Below are 23,355 nucleotides of genomic sequence, written 5' to 3' on the forward strand. Positions count from 1 at the left end.
CAAGGGTGACTCATTAGCATATTTGGAAAAAGCATTTTTTATGAATATATTGATACTTAGTATTTCAGGTCAAATTGTCGTTATGAACCGAGTGTTACAATTTCAATTAAACCATATGCGTAAATGTCAAAAGTTGGCATATGATATGTCATTCTATTCAGAATGTCATTTTCTATCGAATAAAGTAGAGATTAGGGTGCCATTTAAAAATCAAAAGTTATAGTAATTTCCGGTGAAACAGGAATCGACTAAAAACAATTGAATGTGTCAATCAATACTAATTTATGTCATATACTAACATTTTTGGAACGCACCCGGTATTATAAAGATAGTACAGGTTCTGGTGTACCGAGAAAAGAAAGACAGTGTTGCATTTCTCGTCAGAGTCATCAGGGAACGACCGTTACGACTGAGACAACCTATATATCGCTCGTGTCGCACTCGTTAGAACCTACAACAATAACATGACATTGTCTGACCGCATTTTCCAGTGAGATGCTCAGTCTATATTTTATTTTAAGTCTATGGTTATTGCCGTTTAAAGCTAGTAATTATTTAAAATAAATTTTTAGACACTCTCTATAGGGTAGTATTATTTTTATTATTGTAACAGAAAATTTAGCGAATAGAAAAACTTTAGTACAATATTTGGTTTTAAAAACTTAAATACGTCTAGAGAAATGAAGCATTAATTGTTACTGTATTTTTACAAAATCGTATATTTCAAAAACGGTAAGATTAAAGTGCGATAAACCTTAATTAAACTTACCTTTATTTTAATTGTAGAAATTAAAATTGTAATAATATACAGGGTGTTCAATCTAAAAAATACAACTTTAATATTTTTCCTTTATTTGGGACACTGTACATTTTGAATATAATTTTAAATAGTAGCTTTAGTAGTTCTCCAACGATCCTATCACTCGCAATTTCTAGAAATCTAATCGCGTGGCTACAATACTCTGTGTCAAATGAGGTGAATAACCTCAATATTTTTTTTTTCAATTTGACTTACTAACAAAATCTTACCTTATTAGATTAAAAAAATATTTGTAATACTCGTATTGAATGACATGACAACTTTATGTATTATTTTTTATATTGTATGCGTCAAAAATGATCTGTTATATATTATCAGGTGATATTCTGACAACAATTATGTTTTAATATTTTGCAAAATGAAAGAACTGTAAACATTTTAAAATTTAACTGAAGGAAGTGGAACTATATGATATAATTTCATTCCAAAATAATGAGGGGATGTAGTTTACCTTATTTTAATATTATTAAATTATAAATGTAGCCTAGGTTGTTAGTTTTATTTTGCTTTGAGCTTAGCTAACGTAATATTTATAAATACAAACTGTGTTTCATGTTTTTTGAATTAAAAGACAAAAAATATTTTAAATAGTTTGTGAAAAAAAACTTAATGGACCTTTTGGCAGAAAAAAAACTTTTTATAAAGAATTTATTCCATTAACGATATACAAAATTATTGTAATTTATGTGCAATTCAACTCTACGTCAGTGTGATTTATTGAAAACCAACCGAGAGTGAGTAAATAAATAAGAAGTAGCTGTTTATTTATCGATATAAGTAATTTTTTATTGCAGCTTTAGGATTTGGAATATAAATGTGAATTTAGGCTCTAAAAGGTTTTTCAATGTGTACCATATGTCGATATACCTTAGATCTCTTAAAAATTAAGGTTCACATCTTAATGTTAGTGTGTATATATGTAAACAAATGAAATATGTTTATTTATGCTTTGTATTTATTCATTATAATCAATACAAGCTTAATGTAATTTTCAATGTTGTTGGATTTATTTTGTAAAATTTTTCATTTATAAAATTTGTATTTTTGTTTTAATAAATATTTAAAATGAAACTTGTCTTTTATTCCTATAACCAATAAATATGCAATAGGGCATTTTAGGGGAAAAGTGTCTAAGTGGAATCAAGATGACTAGTAAACTAAGAAAAAATCTGGTATTTTAAATAAAAAGTTATTTTTTAGATTATAAATTGTGAAATTAGTTAAGAGTATTATTTAAGTTATTAGGGAGATATGGCAATGTCCAATACTGCCGCAATTCCGCTATTAGCGCTGACGTTATTTTGATATTTGCGTTTGTCGAACTTCGTGTTATGGCAACACAAAATAGCGTTGATTGATTTTGATGTTTATGCCAGATTATGCAAACATTTTTAAAAATTTAGCCTTAACCTAGTTTTCTAATTTTGTCAATCAAAAGAGCATCTATATTCATTCTATATTATATTCTTTCTTTATTTTTATCAAAAAAGAATAGGTATTAAATATATCAGAAGTTTTAATTAGTGTCCAAAAGAAAGTGTGTCTAAAAAAGAATACCTACAATTTAGCCCAATAAAGAGTTATCTCAATTTTTATAAAAAATACAGTATCTCAACTGATAAAATAATGTTCCGAAACTGTCAAATAACCGCACGGCGCGCGGCGTCTTCTCTTCTTCCAAGGTTACCTGGGTCTTCTCCACCTAAATACCGGCATGCGGTAACGTAAATAGCGCACAAACGGTTATTATGACACTTTAAATGTCATAGTTGCCAAAATAACGCCTCCGCTAAGACCGCATATCGTTGTCATATCTTTCTATTATAGAGAAAAAATCGTTTGGATTATTTTTGATAGCTTAAATGAACAAAAATAATCACTTAGTAAGAGTCTATCAAACGAGTCGGAGAAGATTTCGACAGTCGGCATCCGAAAATTGACAGAAAATGCAATTCGCCAGTGAAATAAAGTGTCAGATAACTGCCACTGTCATGTATTCTCTCGTTGGGCACGGCAGATCTTATTTTAACTTTTTTTTGTCTAATAGGTCCTTGACGATGAATTTACTGATTATATGATAATAAAAAAATATGTTTTTCTATTTTTATTAAATAAAAATGCAGAAAAATTAACAATATACAATATTTAAACATTTAGCTTAATCTATATTTACAAAGGAGATATTAACAATTAAAAAATACATTCAAAACAACTGATTTAACGCTGACGATAATCCCACAAAAATAAATTAATAAATAAACCCAAAGTTTTAATTCATAAATATCTGAAATAATATAATTTGTAATCTTTAGCATATTTTTTTAAGTGTGTAAAAAACAGCGCCAACTTACCTTAAAAATCACGACATAGTTGACATTTTGTGGTATATAAAATTATATGATGTCAGCGACCGTCGTTCCTAAGGTAACTTGACGCCGTTTTGTTTTCGATTATACGGTATAGAAAAAATAGGTAACCATGATACAAAGAAAACTCATGCTAAAAAGTTTTGTTTGTATCATGATAGGTAACTATTTTGTTTTACCTTTTTACAAATACATAAATAATTTATTATTTGCAGTAGTGGCTCAATGACAAACGAGCTGTAATATTCATAGCTTGCAACTCTGTCAGTAATAATTTACAAGCATAGGGCATAGTAATCGTAGATACTTGTCCTGAGCTTTTACAACTATTACACCAGCCACAATATCCTAATCTTCCACATTGGTTACAAACGTCTACCTCGCATTGATCACTGGATACCATAAGGCGTTCTACCAACATCATGCTGTAAAAAAAAACATGTAGGTACATAGTTAATTAGATGTGATGATTTTTTTTGCAAAAGAGCAGTATGTGAAACTTACTACAGTTGGAGGTTGTAACACCAATGGTTCCAACCCCCAATTGCAGCAAGTTTCGCAATTTGCTGTTTTGCAAAAAAAAATCATGACCTAATTAACTATGTACGTACAAAATGTTCTGTTCCCTACATAAATAAAAATATATATATATATATCGTTTAAAAATACTGAAAGAAGGAATAGATATTAATTATATGAATAACATACCTAGCACCATAGCCTATAAGGCAATCGCGTTCCATTTCACCTAACCTCAATCCTCCATCTCTACTTCTGCCCTCTGTAGGTTGTCTAGTCAATACAGCTCTGGGACCTCTTGCTCTGAAAAATATTAGATAGAATAGATTTCGACAGTCGACATCCAAAAAATGACAGAAAATATAGATTAGCCTGTGAATTAAAATGCCAGACTGTCAGGGATTGTTCAATTGGACAGACTATATCAATATTTTTAATTGTATAATAGTAGTTGTTTCTTACCTGGCATGAATTTTATCTTGAACCATATGCTTTAATTTTTGATAATAGACAGGACCAGAATAAATGTAAGCTTCTAAAGGCTCTCCCGTTATTCCCGAGTAAAATACGTCTTTACCTTGGTAGTTATAGCCGTGCCTTGTCAGCTCATACCCCACATCCTCTACTTTTGATCCTCCAAAAGCTGTCCCATAGTGAAACTTGCCTGATATAAAATGTTTTAAAACCAAGATATTATTATTTGAAGATGTACATACCTTCAACAGTTCCTGCTTTGCCAGAAAGCAGTTCCATGAGCTTACCAACCGTCATACGGGATGGATACCCATGCGGGTTCATAATAATATCCGGGCATACACCTTGTTCATTAAAAGGCATGTCTTCTTGTTCTACTATTAAACCTAAAAATAAATTTTATAACTTAGATGTTAAACAAGAAGATTTGGTTTCATTTTATTACCAACAACCCCTTTTTGTCCATGTCTAGAACTAAATTTATCTCCGATTTCGGGACGTCTAGTTTGCCTCAACAAAATTTTGATGAGGGTCGTATCTTCCTCGTTTGTAGTAATCAATGCCTTTTCTACATAACTAGATTCAATATTTCTGTACGCCAATGGTGTGTCTTTATATTCAACTGCTACATTACTAGTTGCGCCTGGTACTGCAGATACAGTGGGCACAGATTTATTAACCAAAATCTACAATTAAATAAAATAATTTTTATTCCAGTAAAAAAGATTATTTTTAAAATATAGACATATCTGTCAATTGTTGCTTTATTGTTATGTCTTAAAACAGGATGTGCTAAAAGGTACCTTAAATGCCTTAAGAATTATTTTATTGAGTTACTGAAATTATTAGTTATATTATGATATTGAATATTATATAGTGACAATAATTGACAGTGAACCGATTTTAAATTTTGACAATGATCAATATCCGCTGATATCTGTCAATAAAATTATCAACCTCAAACCTCAAACAATGACATTTACGAGGAACAATGTAGAGTAATTTACGAAATGCCTTAATGATATCAACAATATCATCTCTTGCTCATGTGAAAGAGAAAGTACATATCTTCAATACAATAATTGACAGTAATACAATGTAACATTGAAAGAATCATTGAAGAAAGTAGATATAACGTACTTGTTTATTTTGTATCTGTTCTCCTGGACTTACTATCCCATCATTGTCCAGACAACTATGTCTCCACATACTCTGATTTGTCTGCGTATCAATTAATGGTCCTTGAATTCTATCAAATGTCTGATTTGGATATCTTTTCATAATACATTTGGAATTTCTATAAACTAAACATCTTCCAAAACCTCTGTCAATAGATGCCTAAAAATAAATTATATATTAACCGTTTTTTTTTAATTAAAAATGTTAATTTTTACTTTATTTAAAATTAACGCATCTTCAATATCGTAACCACTGTAACTCATTACGGCTATAGTGGCATTTTGACCAGCAGGAAGTTTGTCAAAGTTAGTTAGTTCAATAGATTTTGTTTTACACATAGGTATTTGTGGATATACCAAATTATATAATAAAGTATCCATACGATTCCTTTGGTTGTATCCAATAGTTCCTATAAATAATTAGCGTTATATTAAATCAAAAAATGCGCAACAGTATACAAGGTGTGCCAAAAAGTTCGCAACAAAATGGGAAAATTTTTAGGTTTTTTAAAAAAAAATAAATACCTCAATAATAAAAAATTATATTTGTTACGAATTTTTTGGGACGCCCTGTATAACAGTAAGTACCCATTGCTTGTTTTCCCATAGCACATTGATAGGTATTTCTTGGACTTTGATTGTGGTGGGGGTATGGAACCAATCCGGCACATACACCCAAGAGAGTAAATGTTGCTACCTCTAAATGGGTTGTTTGCACGGTAATATCCTTTTCATAACAAGCAATGTAACTGTCATTTTCCTCATTGACATCCAAGAATTCTATTAGACCTGGAAAACATTTTATCATAAAAAGAATATAATTCAAAACCCTATAGGTACAGACCATCATGGAGAAAATCTTCAAAACTTCTTATACCATTTTCGAGTTCATCCATATGGTGTTTATTAACCAACGGTATGCCATGTTCTACAATAATATACGGTCTGCATAATCTACCACCATCTGAACTAATATAGACGCATTTGTGTAAAAAACTGGGATAAATTGACACATAATTCGATATTTTTCCTTTTCTTCTCATTAAGCGGAAAACTTTCAAAAGTTTTCTGTAATTTGTTGTAATTCCCACAATATTACCTGGAAATAAATACTATAAAGCAACAAAAAATATAAAAGACATTCTCTTTTACCATTTAAAAATACAATAAAGGCCGCAGAAGAATGTATGGCAATACTAGCAACCATTTCAATGTTTTCTACACCACAATTTCTAACCAATCGGATTAAAGGATATTCATCTATGTCAGTGGTTATATGTGTCATAAGAGCCAAGTTTTTGACCAATCCACATGACTGAAATTTAAAATAAATGACATATAAGTATAGTAGTACAGTATAGCAAAAGTTTCATTTCAGTTTTCTATTTGATATTTTCACTGCAATCTTTTTTTATAAAAAAATGCATGCAATAACATAACAACTATACACAGGGTGACCCAAATATAATATTTTAGAGAATTTATTTTTGGAGAACGTTCCCCCAGAAAGAATGAGAATAAATGTGCAGATACCGAGAATGTGTAATTAGGCCAAAGAAAATAGGCTAGAACATTTCGAACTCAGAAATACGATTATGAGTTTTTTTTGAAAAATTTGGTTAGGTTATTTTCAAAGTAAAATAACTAGGTTATTAGATCTATTAATAGTAGGTTTTTCAGTATCAACTCAGATAAAACCGCGATAGTGCCATTTACCAGAAAGCGAAGTCTGAAAAGCTTGAAAAGAATCCAACTAGATGGAAAGGAAATACTGCCATCACAGGAAGTTAAATATCTGGGAATAACCCTGGACAGTAAACTCCTGTGGAACAGGCATATTAAGAACACTACCAGCAAAGCCACAAAGGCTCTCATGATATGCAGAAGACTGGCCGGAAATAGATGGGGCTGCTCCCCTAACATTTTGCGCTGGATGTATACCATGATAGTAAGACCCATGATTACTTATGGAGCAGTTGCCTGGTACACAAAACTAGAGCAACGGACGGCAAGGCTAAACCTGTGCAAAGTCCAGAGACTAGCATGCGTTTGCATCACAGGAGCCATGAGAACCTGTCCAACAGCAGCAATGGAGGCCATTCTAGATCTAACACCACTGCACATTGTCATTGGTAGATATGAAAATGCGACAATGATTAGAATAGTTACTAACGGAATCAGTAGTGGGAGAATTGTCAGAGCAGGGGCTTGGAACACCCTCAAAAAGAAAATACCACTCCTGCAACTCTCAGTGAGTTATATGCCAAGAACGTACAACTTTGAGAAACATCTCAATGTAGTGTTGAGCAATAAAAAGGATTGGAAGAGAGAAACGTCTGCCCAGCAGTTAAAAGACCATACCATAACTTGGTATACTGATGCTTCCAAAACCAATGCAGGAACAGGGATCGGAATATTAATTAAATTAACCTCGGGATCGGAATAATTATTAAATTAACCCCCCTCCCATTCATTCTAAATTCTAAAGTTCTAAAAAAAAGTAGGTTATTTTGGACTTATTTGAAAAACGGTAGAGAAAATATGTTTCTTTTATCGAGATCTACCAGCCCTGAAAATATTTGTACTTATTTAAGACTCACCCTGTATAATCATAGCTGAATAATTGAAAAAATCTTCAAAAAATTCCTGCAGGGATTTACTTATAAACAAATTTGCCTAACGGACAAAAAAATGCTTAACGTTTCGGGAAGAATATCTCGTCCCGTCAATAGAAGCAGAAAAATTCTTTTTTGCTTCCTACAAAAAATAACTATTTTATTTTGTAGAATTCCTTACAGTGGCGAAATACCCACAGGACTTTTTTAAAGAGACAAATAATTGAACTTACCTCTCCTTCTGGAGTGTCACTAGGGCACAACATGCCCCACTGACTAGGTTGTAAAGACCGCGGTCCAGAAACTTTTCTAGTCGACTCAAACTGTGAATTAACTCTCGTCATCATGCCTAAGGCAGAAATATAACTTAACCTAGATAAAACTTGTGTTACCCCTAATCTTTCCATACGAAATCTCTTAATTGTCCAATTGCCCTAGAGAAAAATATTATCAAACAAACGAAAACATACTTTTAGAAAATCCTTACTGTCGAAATAGCATATACTAAACAGTTGGCTATTAACTCAGACCTCATATATTTTACTACATCAAACTGGGTTGCCCTAATTTTGGGTATGGTTTTCTCGGCTATAGACTTCAGATCATAATTAAATCGTTTAAAAACATCTTCAAACATTAAAGATAAGAGGGATCCTGCAAGCTCCATTCTCTTGTTACCATAATAATCACGGTCATCAAGAAACTTTTTGTCAGTCTGTGCTTGGATAACTCTTTTAGTCTACAATAAAAAATAGTAGTAGAAAGGTTATAAAAATTGTTTTTTTGAAAAACATAAAAAAACAATTTTTTAATGTCGGCAAACACTAGGCAATAGTGAAAAATTGGTTTTAAAAGCTGCTAAAAAATTATATTCAAATAGTTCTGTACAACCACTCATAATCAAATATCTTACCATTAGACCTAAGTATACTGCTTTTAATCTGAAATCAAAATCTTCTACAGGAACATGTGCTAAGACTGTTGTGGCTAAAAGATCCCTGGCCTCATCGGTTGGAGTTTTTACCTTGGATGCAGAAGGGGCATATCTTTTTGCTATGATCTTACTGCCTAAATATCTAAGGGCAGCTTCTTGAGTATAAATTTTTAATTTGTGGCATTCTTCCATAGTTGGAGTAAGTTTATGAATGTCTGATATACCTATAAGTTCACAGATCTCCTTATCGCTTAAAACATTCATTGCTTTGAAAACAACGGAAACAGGTATTGGCTAAAAAAAAGTCAATTATTTTAAAAAGAAAATGTTTAGTTACCCAAAATTATTCACTTACATCTGTAAATATATTATGTCCCATAAAATACTTGTTTCCCTTAATAAAAACAATCGTTCTAGTCTTCTTCTCATGAGTTGAACTCGTTACTTGACACTGAGTTCCCCATTTTCCTTCTTCTACCAACATCCTATTTTTTGATAATTGTTCTTGAATTAAAATAACCCTTTCTTGCCCTTTCACTACAAAATAGCCTCCTGGATCTAGAGGGCATTCGTTCATTTTAGCTAATTCAAATTCTGATTTATTACTTAAAACACAGTTTGAAGATTTTAACATTATAGGAATTCTAGAAATAAAAATAAACTAAGCACTTCAAATAAAATATCTCCTCCTCCAATTACCTTCCAATTAATAAACCAGTTCGAGCCACTCTTTGACCTCCTCTTGTATATTCTATGTCCACAGATATTGGGGCCGAATAAGTCATGTCCCTCAATCTGCATTCATGCGGTGTTGTCGGTTTGCTAATATTAAATCCCTCATCTACATCTGGGGTTCCTACATGAACGTTTGTGTACCTTTACAAAACATAGAAAGATTTGTAGAATGTATTAATGGAAAGAATATCCAATATCTTACTTAATGTAGAACAAAGGGTCTGCATCACAGGTAACTTTATTATTGGCTTCCACAATTTTTTTAATTTCGACGTTAATAAAATAGTTAAAGGAATCGATATGTTGTCGTACTAATCCTTTAATTTTTAAAAATGCCGGCACTAATTTCCATTTTTCCTGTAAATAAACTATATTAATAAAAAGTGGTAAATAAATTTTTTAACATACTTCTATTTCTTTGATGGGTTTTCGAAAAGAACCAGTTCCAAAATCTTCGAGTATCACATTATCAGTAATCGTCATTTTTAATAGTTTTTAACAATTATCAAATTATCAAAATAACTATTAAAAACTTTTTCCAAATTATAAATGCTCAAATCTCTCAAAACATTTTAGGTTACAGTAGGCCACAGAATAATTAAGTAGACTAGGGCCACAGCTCAGTTTATCATATTAAAGTGAAGATAGAAACGTATATGATAACTGGCTTTAAGACACTAAATATGAACACCTGTAGCAACAGTTGCTATTTTTCCACCTCAAAAATTGTAATTGTAGGTCAAGGGCAACGAAACGTCAAAGATTATGGATTATAATCGGAAAAATGTCGGAATGTTTTCTTAATTTGTCAGTCAACAATCTATTTTGATTAGAATAGTGACGAATTTCAAAAAAAGCACTGTGTTCCAATTAAAATCAATTATGAAGTAAAATGTATAATTGTTTATTATTAGTAATGTGCAAATTATGTAGGCTTAAAAGAAAAACTTACTGCAGATAAAATGCTAAGTTGAACAATCAAATTAATTTTTAGTTTTTATATTTAGGTTTCTCTTAGTTAAATTTTCTTTAATTTACAAAATTTATGACTCTACTTCGTTCTAATTTGCCTGATTTATGTCGTACGCATGTATCAGGTAAGTATCTTAAGATTAAGGTTTCTCTGATGTTATTGACTAAAAGCTGTATTTTAGGTACGAATATGACCATGGCACAAGATCATGTTACGAGAAAATGGGAAATCTTTCAAGGTAGAAACAAGTTTTATTGTAGCGGCAGGTTTATGACAGCTCCTAATGCTGGGGTGTTTTTGTTGACTGTGTTTTTGATTACAGGAACATGTACTCTCTTTTTTATATTTGAGTAAGTTCAAATAATAACATATCTGATTGTACATTAATTGTCTATTTTGTTTTTAGTTGTAAATACTTAGCTGAAAATGTTACTGTTGCAATACCAATCATTGGGGCATTTTTATTCTTGTTCACTATGTCTTCCTTATTAAGAACAAGCTTGTCCGATCCTGGAATTATACCAAGAGCGACATCTGAAGAAGCAGCTTATGTTGAGAAACAAATAGGTACAATTAAGTAAACTCAGTTTTTGACAAGCAGTTATATTTGTTTCTTATTAGAGGTAACGAATTCTGCCAATAGCCCAACTTACAGACCACCACCAAGAACAAAAGAGGTTTTGATTAAAGGACAAACAATTAAATTAAAGTATTGTTTTACATGTAAACTATTTCGACCACCTAGAGCATCACATTGTAGTATTTGTGATAATTGTGTCGACAGATTTGACCATCATTGCCCATGGGTGAGTATAATTGTAATAAAGAAATGGTATATAAAGTTATTATATTTTTTAGGTAGGAAATTGTGTTGGTAGAAGAAATTATCGGTTCTTTTATATGTTTATTATATCCTTAGCATTTCTAGCAGTTTTTATATTTGCCTGTGCTGTTGCTCATCTCATTTTAAGTGAGTACATTTACTAATCAATCAAATGTTAAGTCCTTCATGTACTGAGAAACGTCAATATTGCTAGAATGTTATTTTTTTAGTAGTACTTTATCTTTTGTAAATAAATTTCTGGGATTATACCTATATTTACGACATGCCTTACAAAAATTAAATTATTACTTTTAAAAAAGTAAAGTAATACTTGAAGTTAGAAAGGTATTATTAGTCATGATATTTTTATCTATAAAATTTTGTATTTTTATTATAGGAATAAAAACTTGATTTATTAATGAAAATACTTTTTAAATGTTTATCTAAATCTTAATATCAAATAATTAGAATTTTAATGTTTAATATGTTTATTTTTTAGTGACTAGGGAAGATAAACAATTTTTAGAAGCTGTAAAAGAATCGCCCCCTAGTGTTATTGTTGCTGTTATATGCTTCTTTAGTGTTTGGAGTATTTTGGGTTTAGCAGGATTTCATACCTACTTGACTACTAGTAATCAAACTACTAATGAAGATGTATGACAAAAGATGTTTTTTCAATATTTCTCTTTAATTCTTAATGTTTCTTTTTTGTAGATCAAGGGCTCATTTACAGGAAAAAGGGGGCAAGAAAGTTTCAACCCCTATTCTAGGGGCAATGTATGTTTAAATTGTTTTCATATTTTATGTGGACCAGTTACTCCATCGCTGATTGATAGGTAAACTGAAATATGTAAATATGCTTATTATTTATTCTAAAATTTTGAGTTTTAACGTAATTTATTTCCATATTTAAAAAAGATACAGTTTTAGTAAGCTGATTTATCTTAAATTATAGTATCAATATAACTTATCTGCTTAAATAGAAGTTTTACATTTGGAAGAAAATTATTATTTTTAATGAACTATGTGTTTAATAAGACCTTACTATTATGTTCATTTTTAGAAGAGGAATAGTGACAGAATGCTATAGGTTAGAAATATGCCAGACAACTACTGAAGCCCCAGTGCCTCTAGCAAATTATGGTTTAAAGACCCAAGTAAGTTGAACTTTTATATCTTTTTATAACAATGTAATTATACCGGGTGCGTCTCAAAAGTGCCTCACCCCTATAACTTTTTTATTTAAATATGGGATTTAAAAAATGGGATTTGGTATGTTAGTATATGACATAAATTAAGATTGATCGAGGTTTTCTGTTGGTTTTGGGTCACTTCCTGTTTTACCGGAAATAACAACTTTTGATTTTTAAATAGCACCCTTTCTATTTTTTTACTTTATTCAATAGAAAATGACACTCTGAATAAAATGACATATCATACGTCAACTTTTGACATTCTCGTTTAAAAAAATCGTTGCTTAAAAAAAATCGTAATTTCAATCTAGAGTGCCTTGGCTATGTAAAAAACACTAATTTTTAATCAAGGGGTCTTGGAAAATCCATTTGATCTTCTAATGTTTTTCGTGTCTTTTCCTGGCTGGTTAAAAGATGCCCAAATCGTATTTTAATCATATCTCATTTTTTTCAAATGGAACAAGTGTGGCTCATTAGCATATTTGTAAAAAGCATTTTTTACAAATAATTTGGTACCACACCCTTGGTATTTCGAGTCAAATTGTCGTTACATTTATGGCCATGGCACTCTAAATTGAAATTCTATTTTATTTTAATTGAAAATGTCAAAAATTGACATGTGCTATGTCATTCATTCGTCAGAGTGTCATTTATAAAGGAAAAGTTGTAGTAATTTTCGGTGAAACAGGAAGTGACCAAAAACAATTGAATACGTCAATCAATCCTAATTTATGTCATATCTAACTTACCAAATCTCGTTTTTTATCTGAAAAAATAAAAAGTTATAAACAATATTTAGTAATTATAATAATATACAAAATATTATTTACTTAAATATTATACTCTTTGTGTGTGTGGAAATAATGTTCGGTAGAACACCACATCAAAATATACTGTATATAAATAAACTCTCTGTTTATTTATATACAGGGAGTTTTACTCCTATATAGAGATACATTTATGAATTACACAAAAAAAATATTTTTTTTAGAATGGTCCAAACCATATAACAATGAATTCTACAGAACTGCCGGGGATTTACCGTCAAACGACAGAAATCACAGGTATGTACAGTCCCTTGAAACGTCACTTGTATCGCGCGCAACAAATCATCCCGTCCAGGAATTGCGCCAACCCCAAAGTTATCCCTTCTCAAACGCCCTTCATAGCGCCCTATAACTTATACCAAAGACCAAACATCGCACACAACGGCCAAGCGTATTTCACCGATCAAAGGGTGAAAAATAGCTTCAGTCTACCTCAGTTGAAACGGCTAGACGGATGCGTGGACGAATACTACGATTATGAACAGTACCACAATCCTTACGACTTGAAATTGACCCTGTATCAAACCAATAGACTTAGACATGAACCTCCTCCGCCATGCGTGGACGAAGAACCGTTTACTAGACCGTACACACCCCCAGAAAAACGGTACAATATGTCTACTTTTGGAAAGAATCTACCTGCTTCGACTTTAGAGAGGGTGAGAACTAGAGAGAACAATGTGGGGAGGATGAAACCCAGGCCACAGAGCACTTGTATTTATGAGAACGTTCATATTTCAGCCGACGAATTTTGTACGTCCGCCAAACATGTCCATTTCGAAAAAAATAACGTACAAAACGTCAAAATCGACGGTTATCCCAAACCCGAATTCAGTCAGATGTACGTACAAAATAATTTAAATTGAATACAAAAATAAATTAACCTTTTTTTGGGTGAAATCCATTGATTAAAAAGCTTAAGAAAGGAGTATAGGCTTGGTGCATTTTAGTTGATTTCAACAAATTCCGACCGCTGCGCTTCAACGGAAAAAATCAGAAATTATAAGTACCTACTTCACGCCGCCGTCATGTTAATCGCATTAAAATAATATTGAAATCAATGACTAAAGAATCCAAGGACAAATAACACCCGAGAGCAAATTGTGCCGATGTCACCAAAGAGTGCTGTGGCACATATTTTTCTTAACCTGTTTGAAGCAATATTTATATTTTTTGTTAATTGTTTTGACTACGCCTATGGTGTATTATACTAATTAATTACGAAAAAACGTATTAAAATGTTAACAAAATATACAAAACTAGTATCGACGTATAACACATATCAAGTACATATAGATGTTAATTGAAATTGAAGAATAATTATCGAATTCATTAAGAAAACGCTAAAAAGTTGAAGTGGACTGTTTATTTACCTATGAAACGTAACTCCTGGCTCTTCTTATCGCTGCTGCTTTTACACTTGAAAGCTGAACAACTAATCACCATTGTAATAAAGTTTATATAAAGTTCACTACACACAGACTATTAAAAATCGCTAAAATTGTCGCTGGTGACCAAATGATGACTCATTGTTTGCCATCAAAAGAATGGCCTCTAAGGTCACAAATTCTGCTGCAGCCCGTATATGGGCGTTACATGTCCTTATATTCTTTAGTCATTGATTGAAATCGTGGTTTTGTCATAATATTTAAGTATTTTAGTTTTTTGCTAGTGTAGTTATTGAGACTATAAAACACCTCAGGTATGAGGTTTGTATGACGTAACGCTGTTCGGGTAGTAAAAATAAGTGTTGTGTTGTGACAATTTGAAATGTTAATAAAACTGCCGAAAAGATGTTAACGCGTGAAGGAGAGCGTAATGAGGGCGTTGTTGGGTGCAATAACATTCAATAACTCAACTTTCCCGGATATTCAACTCTCCCGAGACAGCATTTTATAGCTTCATAGTTTCTTAACCAATTTGATCAAAAGCTAAAATGGATTCAGGCAGTTCGACGAAACAAGTGAGTAAACAAAGTGCTCGTTACATAATCAAAAAATTAAATAAACTTATACTATGAGAGGATAAAATATATAATTTCCATTATTAATGGTATACTTTTTTTTTAATGTACTAGTGGTTAAATGTTTTATGAACATCTTCTAAAATTATAATTATTACCTTTAAAAATTTTTGTTATAACCGAAATAGACTCAATTATGCCCAACTAGTAAAACTGGTGATTAAAACTATGCTCGCTACCGTAGTTGAAGTCATCTAAAAAGTTTTTTTAACTGGAATAATAAATTATAATACAAGTTAGACCTTCTGAAGATATTAAAATATTTACTTTTTTATTTTTATTTTTAGAATTTTCACAAATTATACTTCCTAACATTTTTAGAATAATTAAATAATACATTTTTTGTATTCCCGCTATTTAAACTCATGTATTTTTAAGTACTAGTTGTTTACGTTATTCTCCGATGGTGGCAGCACCGGCGGAGAATGCACCAAGCCTATACCATCAACCTGGCGATATCGCGTAGAGGTTTCAATAAAGTTGACTTGAATTTGGGTTACTAGTGGCTTTATAACAAAAATATGTATACGCTGTTGAAACAACTAATGCCTATTATTAATCTGTATTATTATATATGTCAGTTCACAGACATGAACATGAATGTCATTTCAGATTTCTCCACTTGCAACTAATTATAAAATTAACAAGAAATACTAGAAATAAACGTGATAATGATATAAATATTAATATCATGTCTGTTATAATGAGAAATATAATATACTGAAATTTGTCAAGAGAAAAGCTTCCGTTTTTAATGTATGATTGAAAAAATAATATTTGAATCCATACTTAGTGCGTGGCCCCACATGAGGCGTGTGGGAGAGCGGAGAGGACCGCGAAGCGTTTAAACGCATTGAAGTAAATGGAAGTGGCCCCACATACAGGCGAAGCGTATTGACGTGTATTTTACTTTTTATTGTACGGTACGCTCTACGCGTCCAGCTATGCTGAGCCACGACTTTAGTCTTTTTATTCAGTGGTGAAATCAATCTAAGCAATAATATTCATTCAAGCCTTAATAAAATATTGAAATATATTTTCTAAATTCATATTTAAGAAATTGCAAATTGGGAACATTGGGTTAAAATATGAATACGGTGAAACTTTAATGACAATTTTCAAGAATATTTTGTTTCTATCAATATTGGTGTCATTAAAGTCTCTTTAATACTTTAAAAGCCGACAATAAACATGTGGTATAGTAACTTTTGCTGTTATAGTTTTCTAAATATTGTATTTCAAAAACTATAGATACTCGATATTACTAAACTCAAGATATTTTAAAAATTTTGCGAATTTGCAAAAATATGGGAGTAAAGGGTAAAGATATAATATTCTTTTTTTAAGTATCTATTACCGTTTAATATTTATGACTAATTTGCCCACGGCCACACAGAAAGCGTTTTTTGCGTTTTAGCGTGAAGCGTCTTTAGCGACTAAAACAAAATACACTAACGGGATTATATAGGAGTGGCTACACCAAAAGCGTGTAGCTTTCGGCGTGTCTCGCAAAAAACGTAAATGAAAACAAATCAGTTTGTTTTCTTTAGCGTCTTTAGCGTTTTCTAAGATGAGACCCCGTCATAGGCGGACGTTATATTTAATAATACAATAAAAATAAATTAAATAGTATGCATTTTTTCTTCATTTTAGGGTATTATCTAAAAATATTTTTATAAAGGACATCTACTGTTAGGAAGATTCTATTAAATTCAAAAGTTTGAAGGAAATATTTGAAAAAGTGTAGTTTGAAATGTTGAAAAAGTAATAAATTAAAGGAATATTTTCTTACGCGTAAAAAATAGTTTTTTTATGCGTAAAAAGTGTTTTTTTTGCGTAACAAAAGGTTTTTTACCAGAAACAATAAGTTTTGACGCGTAAATAAAGAGTTTTTTTACGTGGAACAAATAAATTTTTACATGTAACAAATAGTTTTATACGCGTAAAAAATAGTTTTATACGCGTAAAATAATAAAAATAGTTTTTTACGTGTAACAAATGTTTTTTTACACGTAACAATTGGATTCACTTTTATCCTTTTACAAAATTTGTATTAAAATATCAATATTTTTGATAAACACGTGGACTGCTTCACGCTCTAATGTAAAATTCGTAAAATAAATAATTATTATTTTTACACACACCACTGGCACTAGCAGTAGATTGTGTTTGTCGCCGAATCTATGCCCCGGCCCGTCCACAATTCAATCCCAGCATCTTTTAACTTTGTCTCTTCAACGCTAACGGCGCCGATCTCGCCTATCACTTTCTCACAGGATTGATTGTTGGACGAGCCGGGAATCCACGAGCTTGCGACTTTACTAATTGACATCTTGATAGAAACTGCAGACCTGCCGCGTCTTTTGCGTGTCTTTAATGGATACAAATCGAAAAAAGCGCTTAATACGGTAAAATCGCAAAAAGCGCTTTAGACGCAAAACGCTTTCTGTGTAGCCGTGAGCTAGACTTTTTTGTATCCCAAAGGTTGATATGACTTAATAATTAAATGAGTTAATTAAATGATAATTATTTATTGAATTAAATGATATATAAACTTTTACTACAATGTCAATCAAAATAAACTCTGTCCAGCCGAGTCCAGCGAGGAAAGGGACGATTACACAGACGTCCCCTAAAAACTGACAGAAAAAGAGATTATTACTCTAAAGGCTCTCATCTCTCTCTGAAGTTTAGAATGAAACTTATCAAAAGATAATTTTCTAACCTAATTGGGACCTCAGCAACAAATTTATATAAAAAATTTCATAAAATTATTGAATGTTGTTTTAAATCTTTTTAATTAATGTTTCTGTTTCATTTATATGATTTGTACAGAAAGGATAAACGTTTCTTTTCTGTATTTATCTCATTATATCATTCCATTCATACCATTTAAGGGCTTCCTTAATCTATGATAAACATCTTAGCATTTTTACATTGTTTAAATGTTTAAATTATTGTCAATGTGCTTCTATATTTAATGAGCTTAATCAAGCAAATTTTGTAACAAATTTTTATATCTAGCCTGTGGTACAGAAATGTTGCTATTTTGTAACAAATTTAGTAGGATTTGTTAAGGTTTTTAAAGTAATTATTAATTGAAATCTTTGTGATAATTGAGTGCGCTGAAAATTATAAATATATATATATATATATATATATATATATATATATATATATATATATATATATATATATATATATATATATATATAAAATTTGTTTTTGTCAGTATAGTGATTAAAATGTGATTTAAAATATGTTATAATGACATTGGTATAATTATAAGAATAGAATTTTTATTAACATTTAAAATGTATGTTTGATTTCAAAGAGAGTGCATGAAAAACGATTTCAATGTTAGATTCAAACACAACTTTATTCAAATCAAATATGCCATTTGAAACTAAACACGATAGTTATTGGCTTTGGTAGATATATAAGTTCTTGTTACAATTATTTTAGTAAGATACATTTTTTTTTGTTTAAATGGGCTTATTTTTTCCGCCTTGCATTTCATTGGTGGAGGTAAATGGTCTATGGTTTTGTGGGCTCACTATCATTGGTGGTAAGTTGTTTGAGCATGAGTTAGATTTTTTAAGCTTCACTCTATCATCTTTGCATTATATTATAAGACTGTACTAAGATGATAATAATTTGAAAAAAATAATTTTATTTTTTTGCATTGGCTTATAAGTATATTGGTACTTTGAATGTCTTTAGGAGCTTTATATTGAGTTAAAATTGTGTCAGTGGTTTCGTGAGATGAATATTGTGTGGCTTAGTTTTATTATTTTATCTGCTATTTATTGGATTTATTCATTGTATTTAAACATTTTTTTCATTATTCTTACTGGTATGTAGACACTGATTCTGAAAAGTTTTTAGTCTTGTCTAAAATATTTACTAAGAGCTTTTGTCTTTGTGCATTAATGTTATTCCAAAAAGTTTACGAAAATATTCAGTGTTAAAATAAAAAACAAATACCGTATGATCGAAAAGAAACGGCGCACACTGGTCGATTTTCGTCGAAATGTGGCAAAACATATTTTGCAACAAGAAAATAACCTGAACGTTAAAAATCTGTGTTTCTAGTGTTTTTTAATCAATTTGGTCAACAAATTTTAGCATGCACAGGGTGTTCACAGTTAAATGGACCCCTCCTAATTAATAACTTTTTAATTTGACGTTTGGAAAAAAAGTGTTCAACATAAAAGTTTAATGGTTCAATGGATTTTATTAAAAAAATATTTTCACTTATATTCATTTTGGTTATACAGGCTTGAAAATTCATAAAACCAAAACTAAAACTTGATCCAAAATAAAAAAAAAATAAAAACTAAAATTATTTTAGCATTTTCAAAATTTTGGCAGGGTGCAATTTTGTTTGGGAAAGGGACAGTGATTTTAATTAATTTAATTAATTTAAATTTGGTCATATATTAAGAATGAAATGACCTTTCAATTAAGATATTACTTAACCTTTTTTTATTTAGTTTTTTTCAAAATGGCGTCCAGCTATCTTTTTGACATTTAACATAAAATAATATGTCAAAAGATAGTCGCTTTGGTATCTGATGAAAAAGTAATAGGAGTGAACCATTTTTAAAAAACACCCGGTATACCATATATTCTACCTTTGTTAATATGGTTTTTGAACGCTTATTGGAATTGATTATTACATAAACAATCGCACTTAGTAAATTTTCCATTGAGAACCTCCTCTTAGACGCTTTAAAAATACTAAAATCAGTCCATTTTGATTTCAGAAAGTAACGCGGGTAGCGTAACGCATCTGGTTTCGAGCGAGCACCCCCTGGCTGTAGCCCCAGCACTTCAAAGACTGTCCGAAGACTCGTCCAGCCACTACAAAAGCCAACCTAGCCTTAATCACTCCCCAGTTTACAACAACGTTCTCCCAACTGTTCAGATCATGAGTAAATCGCGCAGTTACGCGGAAAATATGAACAACGTCGAACAATCAAAGACCGCAGTGGATGACGACCTCCATTTAGATCCCGTCATACTTAGAGAAAGTCATATGTTGGCTCAGATCAACGAAAAAGCCAAGTATCCAGAGCTAAAAATGGATAACGACTTGACGGTTTCGGAGAAAGAGAACAACCTGATGAGCGCTAGTAGACTGAAACTGTTGCAGGATACGACGATGATCGAGAGCGCGTTGGATCTTGATTCGCTAGAAGATTCGAGCGTGGGGGCCAATAGCCAGGCAGGGTTGATGAAAGTACTGGTTTAGCAGCTTTATTAAGGAAGTAAGAAATTTATTATTTTTTGATACGCGTATAAAAGATAAATGAAACGTTCAAGAGCTTTAAGCCCACAAAAATTTATACATAAATATATTATAAGTATAAAGTTCAGTTTAGCAACTAGGTCTTATAAATATAGTGATAATATTGAAAATATTTATTTTTGTATAGTAGATTAAGAAGAAACAAAATAGCGGTTGTAAAAGAGAGCGGGACTCGCGTTTTACATATTAATATTTATTCCTTTACCGCAACCATTCTCTAATTTTAGCATTTTTTGTATATATATAAAGATATTCTCTACCTATGACATAATTATGCTGTAATATTTGTCACAAATTTACAATAAGTAGTAATGTCTAAGTTATGTTATATGTTTATATTTATTTTCATATTGCAGTTAGAATTTATTTTTTCGCATATTATTTATAAAAATCAAATTGTTTAATTGATCAATTTTTACCGTCAAACAATATTTACGGTGTTGCGCAATCTATGTAGCAATTAGTTGGTATTTGTTCGCTAAGACATAAATTGGATAAAAAGTATTTTTACACTTTAAACCTTAAAATGAAACTTAATGCAGCTTTTGGCTTGTGATCTTGGAAATAATTGAGCGTCCGGATTGCACAACGACCTTGTGGCGCGTGGCCGCGGGCAGTCCAGTAGGCAAGCGAGACAGCGACGCGCCGATTTAATAAAATAAATAATTTTAAACTTGCCGTCATTTCGTTAATAATTATCGTATCGTGTTGATTTTTGCATAGAAATACTCATGAATCTTTAGCGCTTCCGACAAGCCTAAATAACTGGATTATTTTTTATATTTTCGATTTGTTTACATTGCTCGAACATATTATAACTTTGAGATAGAAATCTCTGTTATAAATTTTAAAAATGACACATATGAATACTATCATTTAATTAGTTATACATTTAGTTACAAGTTTTTATATTCAAAACTTAGGTCTATCGGTTTATGCTAGCAGTAATAACGAGTATAAATAAAAAAAAATGGTCAATACAACGCTCGCCGTTTTTAGCGCACGTTCAGCTTTGGGGTTATTTTTAGCGCTATTTTGACAGAAAATAAATTCTGAATTTTGATCAAATGACAAGAACATTATCATTGCCGATATCTCTTGGTCATAGATAAATGAAACAAGTTTAGATTGGAAAGCCCGTAAAAATTTTGGGTCGCGAAATTATTTTGGGTCGCGACCGTTATACGCGATCTGGCGCTGCTATAGCGGTCGCTAAGAACAACTGCAAACAAAAACAGAAATAATTTTCTCTTGTCAAAGTCAGAATCTTCAAAAATCATAATAATCTTTCAAAATCTAAACTGCTCTCATTAAAGAAATTCCGAAAAGTGTTTATAGCGTCCATTTTCAAAGTAATAATTGCTATCTTGTGAGTTTAATTCAAGTTTTATTTACTCCAACCGGTGATAATTGTGAAAAAGTGGCATTAAAAACTTAAAAAGCTGTGCTATGAACTGTGAACTGCAAAAACCATCGTGGATCGTGGCATAACGTCGGTTTCCAATGTTTCATAGGTATTTCATACATGCGTCCTTATATAAAATAAAGTTTCTTGTATGCAACACACTGTCTTTTATTTATAAAATTAAACGAAAATAATAATAAATTTGAATAAGCAATATTTGGCGATATAATTCCGGAAAAAGCCGAACCGCTCCGAAATTTTCAAAAGTTTTGGGTCGCGACCGTTGCAAGAATAGCGCCAAATAGTGTTTACATTGTCCTTATGGGCACTTTCCAATCTAAACTTGTTTCATTTATCTATGCTCCTGGTTATAATGTAGTTCTTTTTTCAAAATATTGCATTGTTTTAGCTTAAAAACTTGAATTATGCGGCTTTTTTGCGAGAGCTTGTAGTAGCTTGTATTTAGGCTTGTCGGAAGCGCTAAAAACTCATGAGTATTTCTATGCAAAAATCAACACGCTACTATAATTATTAACGAAATGACGGCAGGTTTAAAATTATTTATTTTGTTAAATCGGCGCGTCGCTGTCTCGCTTGCCTACTGGGCTGCCCGCGGCCACGCGCTAAGGTCGCTGTGCAATCCGGACGCTCAATTGCATTAATATTAATTAATTAACATTATAAAGTAGGGGTACATAATATACAAAAAATGACATTGATATATTTTTAGACTGCAATGTAAAAATCACGCCAAAAGCTGAAAGCTGACTACACGAGCTAACCAAATAATGATAATATTATTTCTAGTTTGTTATACAGTATGATCATATAAATGAGTGTGATTAAGTAAACCATCAAATTTCATTTTTGAGTTACATATAGTTCTGTGTTATTACTGTTATTACTGTATCTACTACCTGTTATCTACCTGTTCTTGTTAAATATTATAAATATGTTTTTATAAAACTTATAATGACCATTGACAACTAATACCGTATATGAAATATCTATCTATGGGTCCATATGTTATTACAATATAATACCTTAGATTTAAAATACAACTGGAAAGGTTGAATGTTTATTTATTTATACAGTATGTCCCCGGATTGTCTTTACAAGAGAATAAACTTTATTATTGACATTTGGACAAAAACGC

The 23,355-nt window shown here is 31.2% G+C and overlaps 2 protein-coding genes across 2 annotated transcripts; one reads left to right on the forward strand and one right to left on the reverse strand.

The window, feature by feature from the left end:
• Nucleotides 1-2,961: 2,961 nt before the first annotated feature.
• LOC115875411 (DNA-directed RNA polymerase III subunit RPC2) lies at nucleotides 2,962-10,223 on the reverse strand. Its single transcript, XM_030890859.1, has 17 exons — nucleotides 10,050-10,223; nucleotides 9,844-9,998; nucleotides 9,606-9,782; nucleotides 9,262-9,550; nucleotides 8,886-9,200; nucleotides 8,460-8,711; nucleotides 8,206-8,406; nucleotides 6,510-6,672; nucleotides 6,202-6,456; nucleotides 5,946-6,146; nucleotides 5,574-5,767; nucleotides 5,320-5,517; nucleotides 4,625-4,865; nucleotides 4,422-4,565; nucleotides 4,168-4,369; nucleotides 3,895-4,008; nucleotides 2,962-3,611 (listed from the first exon to the last, which is right to left on the reverse strand). Exons 1-17 carry the CDS (start codon nucleotides 10,122-10,124, stop codon nucleotides 3,392-3,394), a joined length of 3,396 nt encoding a protein of 1,131 aa, XP_030746719.1. The 5' UTR covers nucleotides 10,125-10,223; the 3' UTR covers nucleotides 2,962-3,391.
• A 201-nt stretch (nucleotides 10,224-10,424) lies between these two features.
• On the forward strand, nucleotides 10,425-21,421 carry LOC115875412 (palmitoyltransferase app). Its single transcript, XM_030890860.1, has 10 exons — nucleotides 10,425-10,738; nucleotides 10,796-10,964; nucleotides 11,021-11,181; nucleotides 11,236-11,420; nucleotides 11,473-11,584; nucleotides 11,937-12,091; nucleotides 12,152-12,273; nucleotides 12,501-12,594; nucleotides 13,622-13,694; nucleotides 20,250-21,421. The coding sequence occupies exons 1-10, from the start codon at nucleotides 10,687-10,689 to the stop codon at nucleotides 20,735-20,737; spliced, it is 1,611 nt and encodes a 536-aa protein (XP_030746720.1). The 5' UTR covers nucleotides 10,425-10,686; the 3' UTR covers nucleotides 20,738-21,421.
• The last annotated feature ends 1,934 nt before the right edge of the window (nucleotides 21,422-23,355 follow it).

Source organism: Sitophilus oryzae, unplaced genomic scaffold (genome assembly GCF_002938485.1).
Source record: "Sitophilus oryzae breed Bouriz unplaced genomic scaffold, Soryzae_2.0 scaffold_1385_pilon_pilon, whole genome shotgun sequence".
NCBI lineage: Eukaryota > Metazoa > Arthropoda > Insecta > Coleoptera > Curculionidae > Sitophilus > Sitophilus oryzae.